The following is a 15,031-nucleotide window of genomic DNA, read 5'->3' as shown; positions in this document are numbered from 1 at the left end:
AATAAGAGAGTTAGTGAGCAAACACCTGTTTAAAAAGGGTTAAACTTGATAACAGTTTTTGAGCTGAAGGTTAGAGACTAACTTTGAATTCAAATTCAGCCTCTGTGACAGCCTGATAATATCACTTCTTCAGTGAGGCTCTGGGAAGTGATTTATCTACCTGTACACAGCTAGACCTTTGCTCCTCTATGCTCGTTATCACTACTTTTACCTTTCCACACCACACCTTGTGGCTAAAAGGACGTGCTCCCCTTGCCTGAGCTAGTACAGGCAGTGCACTTGCAGGTTGTGATGTTATTATGGCGATAGAAAGGGAACACCTGGACAAGTGACTAGTGGGCAGAGACTCACTCTGGTTGTCCTTCAGTCCTGACTTGCCTAAAATTGTGCTGTCTTTAGAGCGTGCTAGCAATGACTTCAACAAAATGAAGAGCTGACTGTGTCAGGCCACATATTTAAGGTTAAGTACAGTCCTAAATGCTTTGATGACTTGGACAAGCGTGAAGGTGTACACTGGGAACAGTCAAGAGAAACATAGTTAACTCAATGCAGTCAACATGAAGGAAGGTATATATTACCTGTTGGGGCGAGTGGAACCTCCTCCACACCTCCACTAACATATGTTGTTATAGGCTTATTTAACTCCTGGGGTAAAGCTGTCAGATCACTGAAATCATCCATAAAATATACCATTCTTGGATTAAATGCAATCTGTTCAAGCTCTGCCTTATCCGCATTCCTAACTCCAACAGCAAAAGTCAGCACTCCGGCCCGAGCTAATTCATTGGAAACTTGCAAGAAGGGATCGGCAGACTTCCCTGCCGTCACCAGGACTAGGACCTGTGGCACTTGTTCATTTATTCTGCTCCCACCAGCTTCAGTGAAGTGATTCGAAAGCACAAAGTTCAGTGCAGAGCCAGTGTTCAGCACTGACCCCCCCTTGGGCCTCAGCTGCCCCATGCGTTGAATTATGTCTGATTTGGTTTGGTATGAGTATAGAGAGAACTCGGTTTTAGGAGTGTCACTAAATTGTACTAAGCCAACTCGGATTTTGTCGCTTCCGACATCAAGGTAGTTAACTAGGGTCACAACAAAGTCACGCACAAAGGGGAAGTTGGCATTTCCGACGTTGAGTGATCCATCCAAAAGAAAGATGATATCCCTTTTGGTTACTTGAACTGCAGTAGAGCACAGAAAACAACATGAGACATCATAGAAAACAAAATAGATTTTTTTCATGTGTGCATACAGCATGCACCGTACACACATGTAAACCTTGTTAGGAGGAAGGCGGAAGTGGGGAACAGAAAGAGAAGAGAAAGACTGTGATTAGCAAACAACAAATAACGAGGACCTTGCTGGACAACACTCAGTTTGGCAGAGAAGGTTTCTGACTCAAGTTGAAAAGTCTTTAAGCATCAGGTTTATCAACAGGGCTCAGTCTCTGTTATGGCAGATGATTTTGAAAGCTGCTAGTGCCAGAGTTGCATGTTCTGGGCCATATCTTTAGCTGGCAGAAGCTTCCTTGATTTTGGTGGAGCAACACTGAATTATGCCTGTGGTCACCCTGCTGATCGTCATGGGTTTGCTTGGGGCTTTCCACTGCAACTTTAGCTAATGTTTCTGCTTTTTGGCACGTAAAGTATTGCTTGACACCCAACACTACCACCCCCTTGCTAAGACTTCCCCCAGACATCCCTGGACACGAAGGACCATGTCCTGCCCCCGAGCAGTGACTGCTGCAGCCATGCTACCCTCGTGCTGTGTGGCCAGCAGCGGCTTGCCCGCAGCGCCAAGAAAGGCTCTGCGTCCATGGGAAAACTCTTCTGCCAAGTAACCAATTTGGCTGGTATTTTGAGTGGGTATTAAAAATAGCTTTTACTATTGGCTTAGAGAAGTTGGTCTGGATGAGGCTGCAATGGCTGCTGGAGACACCTGCCTTTCCGATGACAGCATTTGGTGCAGAAAACTGCATTTTGATCTCTGCAGTTACAGACATGCATGTAGCAAGCTGTAGGAAGGGGAAAACTCTCCACTTTTGCCAGTAACTGGCCAGTTCTCAGCTCCTTCTTTAGGGCTAAACTCATCCTAGACTGTCTCCCAGCATTTGAGACCTGAGACATAGATATGCAATATCACTCCAAAGACATTTCAAGTTCTCCCTTATGCTTTTTTTCTCTTAATACGTCATGGCCAGATGACTGACCAAAATGCTGAAACTTTAAGGTCTCAGAGAAAGACAAGCTGGCTCTTGCAGTGTACCTGTGGATGCCTTCCTCCAAATAAGTTATCTGAGAACATACTTATGCCCATTGCTAATGGTGTTCGATATCTTTCTGTTTTATCCCAATTACCTATGGATATATGGCTACATTCATCCATCTCTCTGGCTGGGCTTGTCACTGTAAGCTTGCTGTCCTAGTACTGAGATATTAAAAACAGAAGTGAGAAGAGGGCTCTTTGGATTACAGGCATTGCTCTCAGATTCACAGATTGTCTTGGCTTTTTGTGTTTTTAATTGTTCCCAGAACAGTTTCATTCAAGGCCCAGGGTGAGAGAATATCTTTAGATAATCCAGTCAAAATGTAACAGACAGCCCAGCATCATAATTAGTTTAGTTACTAATAATAGTCTGTTTACAGAGTGGGATATGTTTACTTGCTTATTGCAAATGTGTGTAGCTGTGAGTACAGTCAAGCAAAAGGAGTAGAAAAAACATAGGCTGCATGAATAAGCTTTAAAGAACAAGGAAGTTTAGGAACATTTTTAATTTGCATTGAAAAATAAAAATGTCGGGTTTGGTATATAGCCATGCAAAACTGTATTAGCAGGAAACACATTCTGAAAAAAGCTTATTAAATAAGTCTCGTGATATTCATCTTAATTAAGGACAAGTATCAGCTAACTAATTTTAAAATGTCTGCTCTTTGTGTAGATCAGTCATTGGCTTTAAATTTTTTAAGGACCTTTTCAAAAATCCATTTTATTTTGTCCTGTGGTTTATAATTTTAAATTACTTGGGGAAACTAGAAAAAAGAACATGGACATAGTTTGACACCCACTTAAGCCAATGGGAATCTCACTCTTGACCTTACTGGGAGCTGGAAGAAGTCCTATTTTACTAATATTCATATGCCATGGGACAGAATTTCAAGGTTCAAATATGATCTAGCACGACAAGGATTCAATCTCGAGCATCTCTACTGGGGACAAATCCTAAGAAATCTGGTATAAAATCTCTATGCAGATAAAACACCTTCTGAAATACCAGAAAACTTCCTCAGAAGACATGACTTTAGCTACTGGATTGCTTCCAAGTCTACTGATGTCAATGGAAAGAGCATGTAAAAAGAATCCACTGGCTTCACAGCACTTTGAATAATCTTCTAAACAGATTAAATTAAAGTCAACACTACACTAGTCTCATATGCCTCTTATGGCATGAGCTGAATAAATGTTGATAAGAAACTATGTTTCTGAAGCGGGCATTTCAGTCCAACAGTGTCAGGATAGCTTTCTCTGAACATCTCCATGAAAAAACTTTCTTATTTTCTTTACACTCAGAACAATTTTTTTAGCTTTCTTGAGTAAATATCCACTATGGATGATTTTCAAAATGGGAAAGAGATTATGATATTCAGTGTGTTCTGTTCATAGGTTACACAAAACTTAAGTGAGAGAAAAAACCTCCACTGCACAATCTGAGCACCTAACTAGCAAGGCTCGTCTTTCACATCTCTGCTTTAGATGTTGGTGACAAATGTGGAATGGGATAAAATCTCCAGAAAGTGTTGACAAAGGTATAATAACAGGCATGCTACCAAATTTACCAATCTGTTCATGCACATTCTGCAAACCAAAGAGGCAACGTGTAGCTATGTTGAAACACGTACTTCATGCTTTTTCTTGTTATCTTTACATGTAAAAAAATAAGAGTTGACAAAATCATAAACCATATCTCCTTTACTAGAACAAGGTAATTGATTACCTGATGGAGGTTCTTGGACAATCATTCCTCCAGAGAGTGTCCGGATGGGCGACAGCACTTCAGGAAGAATGGCTTGCATGAATTGAAGGCGGAAGTCATTTGGCTGGAACACGAAATCCCTCTCATGGGCAATTTCTTGGAGTTCTGCTGGGTCGGCATTTCTCGACCCAACGGCAAGGGTCACTATCCGGTTCCTTTTCATCTCTGCCACAGGTTGGTCAACGGCATCCCTGGACTTACCACCTGTGATGAGCACCAGCATGGGGAGCACCCCTTCCTCCATCCTGCACCCGGCAGCACTGGTGAAGAAGTTGTTCCTCACAAAGTCCAGTGCTGAGCCGGTGTTGAGTGCCGTGCCACCCATGAGCTTCATTTTCCTCACGTTAGCCATCACATCCTTTCTGTTCTGGTGGGTGTTAAAATAGAACTCTGGCTTCACAGTGTCTGCGTACTGCGCCACTGCAACTTGGATCAGATCGGGTCCAACCTCCAGCCTTTGGACGATTTTGGCAACAAAATCACGAATTACATTAAAGGGGCCAGCCCCCAAAGCTGTTGAGCCATCTATCAGGAAGACTATATCCTTCTTGTTCACTTCAATAACTGCAAGTAATGATAGACACACATGAACATAATGTCAGTGAAGGCTTCCATCACCCCCTCCACATCAATTCAATGTCAACAGCCCAGCAACATTTAGGACTTCTTGTTTGTTTGAGGTATAGTTAATTTCAACATGTTTATAAGGGTCTTGATTTCAAAACAGAATTGTTTTTTAGGTTCTAGAGGAGGGCTAGTAAGAAATCTGATTAAATGCTTCCCCTTTCAAAAACACAGATGAGTTGAAGAGTTGTGAGAATTGCATTGCTTGCAAAACTTAATATTAAAATGCTTAAGCAAGCCAAAACAAAAAAGAAGGGCAAAAATTCAGGAGAAATCCTGGCACTCAGCTGCGACATGAGACAAAATAATCAGGTGGTGCTCCATGGTCTGCAGTGCAGCCATCTGAATAACGCCAGAGAGTGGTTTGGTCTCAGAAGGACTCATTTTCACAAGAGCAATGACACAAGTAAAGAACAGTCTCCACTTACTGAACATACCTGGACTGTGGGTCTTCGCATCCTACATCTTATTTCTTATCTAATAAAAACAAGTTATGATTTTTCTTGGCACAGCCAGCCCAGTCATGGAAGAGCTGAGTTCTATTCTGGTTGCCATGTCTTTAGCAAAATAGGTCGCCTAGGCAGTAATCTCTGAAACTCTATATTGACGATGGCATAGGACGCAGAAAGAGCACAATTAGCTTTCCAGTTCCCTGGCTAAGTTTGAAGGAAGATAGTTAGGGGGAAAAAAAACTGTTGTGCAGCATTGAAACCAAAACACCATCATATTTAACACAGCAGATGTATATAATGCAACAGTAAATATTAACAAGACCAATGCTCATTATGACAAAAGCATTATACGTGATCACGATGGCAGGTAACCTCAACACCATCTTTCAGCCGACCCCCATTTATTCTTCGAAGCAGCGAGCCATGGCTAGTATTGTGAAGAACCCCACTCACAACATCATCCACCCAGGTTGTGTCCTTAAATCACCTGCCCACCTACGAGCTCCTAAGGTGGAGTCAACACTCAAGGGGGCAAGTCTATTGCCCCCCAGGCTCAATGCACAGCCCCAGGGAAGCTGAGACCCAGCATCACCAGGACCTCACACCACTCAGGGCAAGTAGTAGTAGCAAACACTCTCTGTCATGCCCAGATGGGAAAGGGCAGCCCCTCATCCCATCAGGGCTCCTCTGCATGGAGGCTATTTACTTTGGATTTGAAGAAAGAACAAAGCTTTGGCTGCAGTCCTCCTTGGCCCAACACCAGCTGGCCACAGAAAACAGTGCTGTTCTCCGTCAGGTTTCTCATGACGGGTAAGTGCTCTAAGATTGGGCTGCCCCAAGGAGTGATGTAGAGCTGGAGACAACTTTTGCAACTCGGCTGCCCCGGGACTGCTGAGAGACGCACCTTTGCTGGTGAGCCTTGCAATTGCCCCTCACCTGCTGGTGGCTTGGACCAACAGCGCGTTGACCACCCAGGCTGTCCAAACAGAGCTACCCACACAGCTACGAGGATTTATTTAAGCTGTCCCCTTCCCAGAGCCAGGAGATATACAGAGTTCTTCTCCCCTGGTCAGGTTTTTTTGCCTCATCAATTACTGCGAGGAGGAGAGGGCTGAATACAGGAAACTTTCCAAATGGAGAGCAACGCCTGAAATCCCTGCATTGTATCATCCAGAAAAGATGTCTGAAGTGCTTTCTTTGCTTGTCAGCAGCTAGATACCCAAAAATGGAGACCCTGGGGACTTTTGACTTTATATAGAAGTTTGTGGAAAACATCAAAGGGGCTTTGCAAAGACGAGGGAGGCCACGAAGCAATAGCTCCCTCCTCTACTAATTCCTCTTGCTTCTCTTGAATGCTGCAGTACATTTCCTTAGAGAAGAAGAATGCAAGAACTGAAACCAAAACCCACAGGAAGAAGGACCCCATGGTGCTATTTTCAATGGACAAAAAGCAAAAATATTTAGGGAAGGCTGTACACATCTCATAGGGTCTGATCCAGAGCCCAGTGAAGCCGATGGCAAGTCTCCCAGGAATTTCAAAGGGTTTAGGATCAAAGCATTATCTTTGACTGCCAAAGTCATTGCACTCCCCCAGGAATGTCAGAGGGTGTCTCCCTCAAACCTGTCCCTGCACAGTTCCCCTCTCATTGCCATCTCAGCTATCTCTGGTGAAACACCACAACTGATTTAATCACCTAGGCTTCCCCAGTCGCTAAAGGAGAGGGGAGAGAGGCAGAAAGGCACTATGAGAGCCCCTTTCATCCCTAGAGTACAGCCCAAGAGCTCAAGTGAAGCAAGATGACTCCTGTATTGGACAGGAATGCTTGGCATCTCCAAGGGTCTTTGTGTCCCATTCCAGCTGCTCTGTGTGTCCCAAACCACTGCTTTATGCCCCAGACTTCCAAGGCACTGCTGTGAATCAAGCAACCCCATCCAAATGAATTCCCAAGGACACTAGGTAAAGGAAATTCCCTAAAGCTCCTTTGCAAACACCACCTTCTCTATTTAGCAGGTCCAACTATAAGTGATTGCACGGGCTGATGCTACTGTAGTACCTTCTACAAACAAGCTGAGTGAAAATCAAAGTGCAGATGAAACCAAATGTACCAACATTTTAAATCTGGCCATTATCTGATTAAAACATTGAAAAGGAATACACTCTGATTTTAAAAGCTCAGAGCATTGGCCATACTTCTGAACTAATGATCCCTGTCCTTCTAGCCCCCTGGAAATGCCCCAGCTGCTGGGTTTAAAATTTGTGGGGCAGAAGAGGGGTTTTCCATAGACTTGCTTGGGTCCTGGCATGCATGTTTTTAGCTAGACATGCATACTTCAGCTTATTTAGCTAAATATGGTTCTTGTGGGGTGCTGTAAGGAAAAGTTATTTGTGTTTCTTCCTGCAATAATCAAGGCAAGGTCATAAAATGATCTTTTAGGCAAATTCTTCCCTTTGATTTGAGCCATGGGACAGCAAACATGTTTAGACACAGATTAATGAAGACATCTGGGATGCAGTTTTATAAGTCAATATACATCACGAGTTGAACAGCATGTACAGAACTCCAGACTGGCACTCAGATCCCCAAAGCCTTGTTTGCATTACACATTCTGGTGATTATCTGCAGGAACTCCAGCCTGGCCCTTCCCAGGGGCCTCCAAAATGCAACGTGTTGGGTCTTTCGTAAAGCTAGCTATCAGTACATTTAACTCAGTCATAAAATCACAGGATGAGAAACTCTTAATCACCTACGTGCTCCATAAAACCAGCACACAGCACTGTGTGTTCATTATTCTACTGCACCCAAGCTAATGCTAGACCAGAAATAATGGCAATAAGGACTTAAGGTGATAAAGTGACCTCAGCGGAATATGGACACCCACGTTTTTTATTCTTTTTTTTTTTTTTTCCCATGGCCTCATGGAAAACTGCAAACTTACTTAGATTAGAGGTTGAAGGGAAACAAATTTGCAAGGTAGGGATTTTGCTTCAGAAGAACTAAGGGCTGTTTTGCTTCTAAGTTCAACAACACAAAAGCCTCTAAAGAAGCTTCAGGGTGGATTTTTACCCTTTTCCCAGTTACGGTGCACAGTTCCAATGAGGTAGGTCATTTTACTCTTTTAATAAGGTGGCAATTTCAACTGTTTGAAATAGGGATCCATTTTACATCACTATTGGCTTCCCCAGTCAAATTTCATTCTGATGCCACTTTCAACTGACATATAACGTAAGCTTACATGACATACATGTTTTCAGAGCCAAACATGCTGAATTGTTTACCTCCAGGGGTGCTTAGATACCATAGTAAGGATTATAGGGGCCTTTTTATACTCTTAGATACCACAATAAGGATTATATGAGCATTTTTATACTCTGCTTGTGTTCTTTAAAACCCCATGTCATGCAAGTTATAGACACAAAACCTTATGGTTTTCAAAAGAGAACCCACTGGGTAAATGAGTTTCTGCACATCAGTTGCACATTTTCTCCAAAATCAGACCAGAGAGATGCATTGCAAAAAAAAACACTAAAAAATAAAATTTGTTTTTAAAGCGTGCAAAATTCATCAAAATGCAACAGTCTAGAAAGGCATACATACCTTCAGTCACAATGGTTGGGGCCTCTAACAAAATGAGTCTTTGGGCCACTCCAACAATGTTGGGCAGTAATAATTCTTGAAGAGCATCAAGGTTATGGATATCCAGGGCAGTAAATGCGAAGCTTCCATCAGTAGCAATCTGCTGCAGCTCTGCACTGTCAGCATTCTGGACCCCAATGCTAAACGAAAATATACTAGCTTGCTTCACTGCTAACAAGCCCTCTCGGATATCATCACTAGACTCTCCACCACTTATCAGCACTAAAATCTGAGGCACTGCTTCCTCTATCCTGCTGCCTCCCGCCTGGGTGAAGAGGTTCTCCACCACAAACTCCAGTGCTGCACCAGTGTTAGCTTCCTCGCCACCGCGGAAACTAAGTGCCTTCACGGCATCCAGAACATCCGCTTTTGTGGAGTAGCTGTTCAAAGCGAACTCGGTTCTGGGTTCATCACTATACTGCACCACCCCAATGTGTATTTGCTGAGCTCCAACTCTGAGGCTTTCAATCAAATTTACAAGGAAATCACGTATGGCTGGAAAATTGACACTTCCGATGTTGTTTGATCCGTCAATAAGGAAAATAAGGTCAGCAGACTCTTGAGCTTTAAAAAAAGAAATGCAAAAGGTGAAAGCATTAAAATGGGTGATTACATGCAGTTGTACAGTGTTCTGACATGTTTCTTGGAAAACCAGTAAGAAACACGAAAATGAGAAAACAAAACATGTTCACTGAAGAAGCGACGTTTTTGCCTCTTAGTTCTGCATTCTGATTGAATACGAGTTTCCAGCCCTGGCATCTGCTCCCCAGGGCTGGGCACAACCTGAGCTCATGGCTGCTGTCACATGGGAGTCAGCATTTCTGAGGAGAAAACTCTGCAAAACTTAATTTTTGGAAATCTAGATCCACCCCATCACTTCCCAGTCCTGTCTAAATATTTAGATGGACAGAGCCAAAAGAAAATGATGGATTTTGGTGGCAATTCACCCTGAAGATGCTGGGTGACAACACAGTAATATTAAAAAGAGTTTTTCCTCCTTGAATTGCAGTGTCTCTCTCTCTCTTTTTTTTTTTTTTTTTTTTTTTTGAGAAAAACCACTATTTACAGGGAAAGTTTCAGCCTCTCTTCTACAATTCTGTTCTTTTGCTGTTTAAAAACAGAGGCCGAATATATTGGCTTCTTCCAGCAAAAGTAAATATTATTTGAAATGCATTTGTTAGAAACAACTGAAAAGGTTTTGATTACAGTTTTTTCTCTGTAACTCTTTTACCAGCTGTCCAGCATATACACGATGATATTTATCCAGCAAGCTGACCCACACAATTGTCAACCCATGCCATGCAAGGTGGTCTTTTGTTAATTGTTTTGCACGGATGCATTGATTATCGATAGAAGAGTCTGGTCTGTATTTTTCTGGATATTTTCTGGACTCTCAATATTCAATCAAGGAATGCAGAATCAGGTTAAAACAGGGTGATGAAATCAGTCATGACACAATTATCCAACTCTATTTGTTGTGACTATATCCAGATGATCACAAGCATCTGCTGAGAATATACACACACCAAACAAAACTTTAATATGGCATTAGAGTGGTTGTTGAGGGGGAAGCATTTTTTTTCTGTGAGACTTACCGAAGCAGACCCAAAATGGCCTGGTGTCTGCTCTTCCTCCTTTAGCTCAAGTAATTTTACCATCAAGATCACCAAGAGCTTTACACATTCAACAGGCAGGGGAAGAAGACCCCAAAGCACACTCAAATGGTTCATGCTACTATTTCTCCAATCTCGTCAACAAATCAAGCTTCAGACTGTTTGCAAATGACTGAAAAGTTGGGAAATCTGGAAATCTGGCTCTCAGCTTTTTGAAAGCTGAAGGTGAACCCAGTAGCAGAACTGGCATGGAGTTTAGCAAAGCCAGGAATAAACCTGCTGTCTTCGCAATTAGCATCGGCAATGATTTTTTGGCCCCTGCAGAAGTTTTCTGGTAAATGTTTCATACACCACAATGCCGCCAAGAGACTCAGATATGCAATTCCAGCGACAAAGGGTCACCAGCTCCCTGGGCCAATTTTTGATGGCCAACCTCAGCTTGGAGAACATCAATGTGATTCAGAACTGCCAAGGGCTCGGGGGCTCTTTTTCAACACCAAGTCGAAAGCTGTGAAAGTGCTTAGGGTTGGCTTTGCTGTGCCAGTTGTGGTTGAGATGTACACATTCTACTTCATAACGTAAAGGAAAAAGAAATCTCAAGGTGGTTGTACCCAGCACTGTTTCAGATACCCTGGCTGTCCTTTTGAGAAATGAGATTTCAGACACCGATGGGCGCCATCGCGGGTCACTCCCGCAGAAGAGAAAACAGATACAAAATGGATGTGTTGGATAATTTGTCATCACTGTAAAAACCTTTGTACTTCAGTGCACATTTATGGAACAAGCTGGTGCTGGAGGACAAATAAAAGCATGCTTGTTACACAACTAAGCAAGGAGGGTCAGATGAGACAGACAGCTAAGATTTAACGAATATATCAGGGCAAACTCGGGGCTGACTTCCATACTTATGCTAGTCAGCTCTGGGGACTGCCACAGACCAACAGCTTTGGTACTCTATACTGGAAATACTACATGACTGTATTTTTTTTTTTCATTTCTGCTTCACATTCAGGTTCATTTCTAGTGAAACATCCATGACATTTTTACATATGTTAATGCTACATGGAGTTATCAGCTGAATAAATGACTTCCTAAACTCTTAATCAAACTTATTTGTACTATGCTTTGCACACCACATATTCTCATGCAAGGTTTAGGATCTGTAACGTCTTTTTTCCATTTTTAATGGTACTCCACAGATTGCCTGTGCAAAGTGCACAGAGACAAAACTGCGATAGAAGGATTAGCTTAAATTTTGTGTTACAGCAGGGGAAGGAAATGCTTGCAAATGCTACCTCTGAGAAGAAATGAACTCAGAAACACTCCCTGATGTACATGAGGTAGAAATTTGCCGTTAAAGGTTTTGAAGGAAAGTCTGAGACTTGGGCCTTTTGTAGTCTAAAGGGCTACCAAAGACAAATTCCCCCATTGGTTTCAACATTGCGGCCCTTCATGGTGGAGATGCTCAACAACCTCTGCAGGGCTGTCAGCGTGTCATATATGAGCATTCATATATGTGTCATATATAGCATTCATTTTACGCATGAATTGACATGTTTTTTCTTAGAAATGGCAAATTTTATCTCTTCCTTCTGCGGCAGCTGATTTCCTTCCCTGTGGCTTTCATGTGACTTGGATATTTGCCCTGTCAAGCACTTTGCACAAAAAAAACACATGTGAGCACAGCCTGTTGGTGATGCTTGGTGTCATGCAGTGATGGAGAGCACCCAGTGGGGCTGACGTGAGGGTTAATCAGACAAGACAACACAGGGGATTAATGTTACACCTCATTACACTGCCATTGCCTTACGTTACCCCACAAGCTATTGACCTTCAGATGGAGTCTCAGGAATAAAAAGAAAGGTTTGATCTCTCATACTTCTGTTTTGAAACACAACAAAGCTGCTCAGAAGGCCCTTTCCACATTGTAATTTCATAAACAGAGAAGGGACGGAGGAAGGCTCTCATTTTTTCCAGGCAAATTCAGACCCCAGCTTGCGGCCAGTGCAGATCCATTGAAGCCGACGCGTTTTGCGGAGATGTTTCGGTTACGAGAAGGGCCCAGAGCCCCATCAGGTGGAAGTCATCAGCTTGTAGAGAAGGCATCTGAGTAGCATCTCAAAAGGGATTGCCAAACCACATGCCTTCTCCAAGCAGATGAGGAGAGAGGTCTGGGGGCCGGCTCGGAAATGGGGTTTTGGGGGAGCAGTTCTCTAATCAGGTGCTACTTTTTCTGTCTTCAGCAGAGAACAGGAAAAATAGTGAGGCTTTCCAGAGTTACCGTGCACTGGAATACGGATTCCCAGGACCCTTCTGGAACTGCAGGGCTTCGTGGGAGCTACGTTCCCAAAACCTGAAGGGGCTGCGAGGTCCTGGGGAGAGGGACAGATCCCCTGGCAGGGCAGCACAGCGCTGCTCCTGGCCATGGCGACATCCCAAAGCTGCACTGAGCTGGGATGTTCTCATCCCACCGTGCCCTCGGGGTCCCTTGCACAGACCACATTTCCCACTGCCCCCACCAGGACTTCCCCGCTGGTGTCCCTGCAGCCAGCAGAGACCTGTGCAGTCTCCAGAGGGTTTAGGGTCAGGACCAACGTGGCTGATGTGGTTATCTCCTATTTCCCTACCTTGGGAGTGGATAGGATGGGGCAATTTAATACATCTCCCATAAGAGCTCCCTACACGTGCCTTTCCATGCCATGGGTGCAGAAGGATGTCCCCAGGGGGCTGCTGCTCCTGCCAGAGTCCTGGAGCACTACCTCCTGCAACACATAGCATGGGGGCTCAATTTTCAAACCATGGCATGCCCAATGGGCACAAGCACGGGGCCGTACGCTTCAAACCTTTGTTTTTAAACCTCTGAACGTCCATCTCAGTCTGCCCCTACAAAGACTTCAAAGAGTGCAGCACCAGCAGTCACCATGCTGATGGGAGTTATCAGCATGGCCAGGACAGAGCGCAGCAGTTGGCCATTACCTGTGATGTCTTTAACCAGTCCTTTGGCCCCAGCCTTTTCTGGAGTCATGGATGTACGGACACTTGCCACTAAGTCTCCAACTATGCCATGGAGAGCGGTAAAATTCTCTAGGTTGAAAAGGTGCGTATCGAAGGGCTCACTCGCTATTTCCTTTAACTCCCCTTCCACCGCATCCTGCACGCCGACCGCAAACATGTTTACATGGGCCGATTTAAGGACAGATGATGGCAGAGCCACATCATCCTGGGATCGTCCGTCCGTTAACACTATAATAACCTGGGGAATGCCTTCACTTGCTCTGCTTCCAGCAGCTTTAGTGAGATGGTTCTCGATTAGGTACTCTAATCCTTTTCCAGTCTTGGTGCCTCCCCCCATGTAAGGCATATTCGCAATATGGGACAGCACATCTTGGTTAGAGGGGTACGTGTTTAACTGGAACTCTGTGTGGGGGTTTCCGCTGAACTGGACCAGTGCAAAACGAAAATCATTTCCTCCCACATCTAAAGCCTTTACAACATCATACAGAAACTCTCGAACGAGTTGGAAATGCTCCTTCCCAATGCTCCAAGAGGAATCCACTAGAAATATTATATCAGCCACAGCAACGGTTCTGACAGCTTTAAAAAAACAGATGGGGTTTAGGGTTTTCTACTGGTCAGCGCAAGCATTCATCCTCGCACAAACGACCGACGGCCTCTTTTGCACGGGGGCACCGAAGCCTGGCTTCCCCTTGTCGCCCCGAGCAAAACGAGAAGCACTGGGGACTCCAGGCAGAGATAGGAGGGGACAGCATGCGACCTACCCTTCCCAGGGAGGGAGGCAAGAAGATTCTCCCCTCCTGGGCCCTGCCTGCACGTGAATTTGGATGCCAGTCCCGGGCCAAAGCACGAGGTGCAAATTTGAGCTTGCTCAAACGTAGCCTTCGCGCGTTTGCTGGCTGCCTGGTGGTACGAAGAAGCAAGGACTGCTCGTGGAAGCAGCCTGGGTGCTGGCCTTGGGTTTTCCATGTTTTTTTCCTTCCTCTAACCCTCTGGTGACACCAGCTCTGCTCCAAAAGATGCCAGTGCCATAAAAACCTAACAGCCTCCCTGTTGGGTTGGCGGCAGCGCTCTTCTCGCTTCTCCCCTTTGCTCGTACACATGCAAGGAAACCAAAACAGCTCTGCCCAAGAGGAAACACAGTCAGGGCCTCCCCAGGAACCAAAAACTCCACATCCAGCACCCTGGCCACGCAGAGCATCCTCCAACGCCGGCCACAGGCTAGCGACATGCTTGGGAGGGCCTAGGCCTGGGTCGGCCCAGCGGGGGCGGAGGAGCAGGAGGCGAACCACAATGTACCATGGACATGCACATTAAAAACCAAAGGGTGCGAACATCTTGGTGTGAGCGAGCAGCGTGTTGGTAGAGGGGTTCTGTTGGGGTTGGTGGTCCTATCTTACCTGCTTGCTGCTGGGCGCCAACCGAGCAAAGGCCCGAGAGCAGGAGGCCAAGTATTGCCGCGAAGGGCAAATGTCGGTTTTTCCTCATTTTGGTCTATTATTTCCCGTTTTCCTTTTATTCTCTTTGTTTCAAAGCACCCGATGTGAGACCTAAAGGAGAGAGAGGGCGAGGTAGGTTAATGGCCCGGTTGCTATTAAATACCTAAGTGTTAAGGGCTACTGGCTACTATCACACCTCCTACAAGAAGAGGTCAACGCAAAATTG

General features: G+C 44.6%; 1 protein-coding gene across 15 annotated transcripts in view; it reads right to left on the bottom strand.

Moving 5' to 3' along the window:
* The window catches only part of COL6A3 (collagen type VI alpha 3 chain), a 57,078-nt gene that overhangs the window by 35,868 nt on the left and 6,179 nt on the right, over positions 1-15,031 (bottom strand). For 8 of the 15 annotated variants that reach the window (XM_013178707.3, XM_048058569.2, XM_013178706.3 and 5 more), the window contains exons 2-6: positions 14,767-14,916; positions 13,328-13,945; positions 8,700-9,302; positions 3,989-4,591; positions 579-1,178 (exon numbers count right to left, since the gene is read on the bottom strand). In XM_013178707.3, the coding sequence (XP_013034161.3) occupies positions 579-1,178; positions 3,989-4,591; positions 8,700-9,302; positions 13,328-13,945; positions 14,767-14,854 (2,512 nt within the window). In that variant the 5' untranslated portion in view covers positions 14,855-14,916. The remainder of the gene's footprint in view (positions 1-578; positions 1,179-3,988; positions 4,592-8,699; positions 9,303-13,327; positions 13,946-14,766; positions 14,917-15,031) is intronic. The other 7 variants (XM_048058571.2, XM_048058574.2, XM_013178712.3 and 4 more) reach the window with 4 other exon arrangements.

The sequence above is a fragment of the Anser cygnoides genome, chromosome 6 (assembly GCF_040182565.1).
Source record: "Anser cygnoides isolate HZ-2024a breed goose chromosome 6, Taihu_goose_T2T_genome, whole genome shotgun sequence".
In the NCBI taxonomy this organism is placed as follows: Eukaryota; Metazoa; Chordata; class Aves; order Anseriformes; family Anatidae; genus Anser; species Anser cygnoides.
This window is presented reverse-complemented; position numbering and strand designations above follow the sequence as displayed.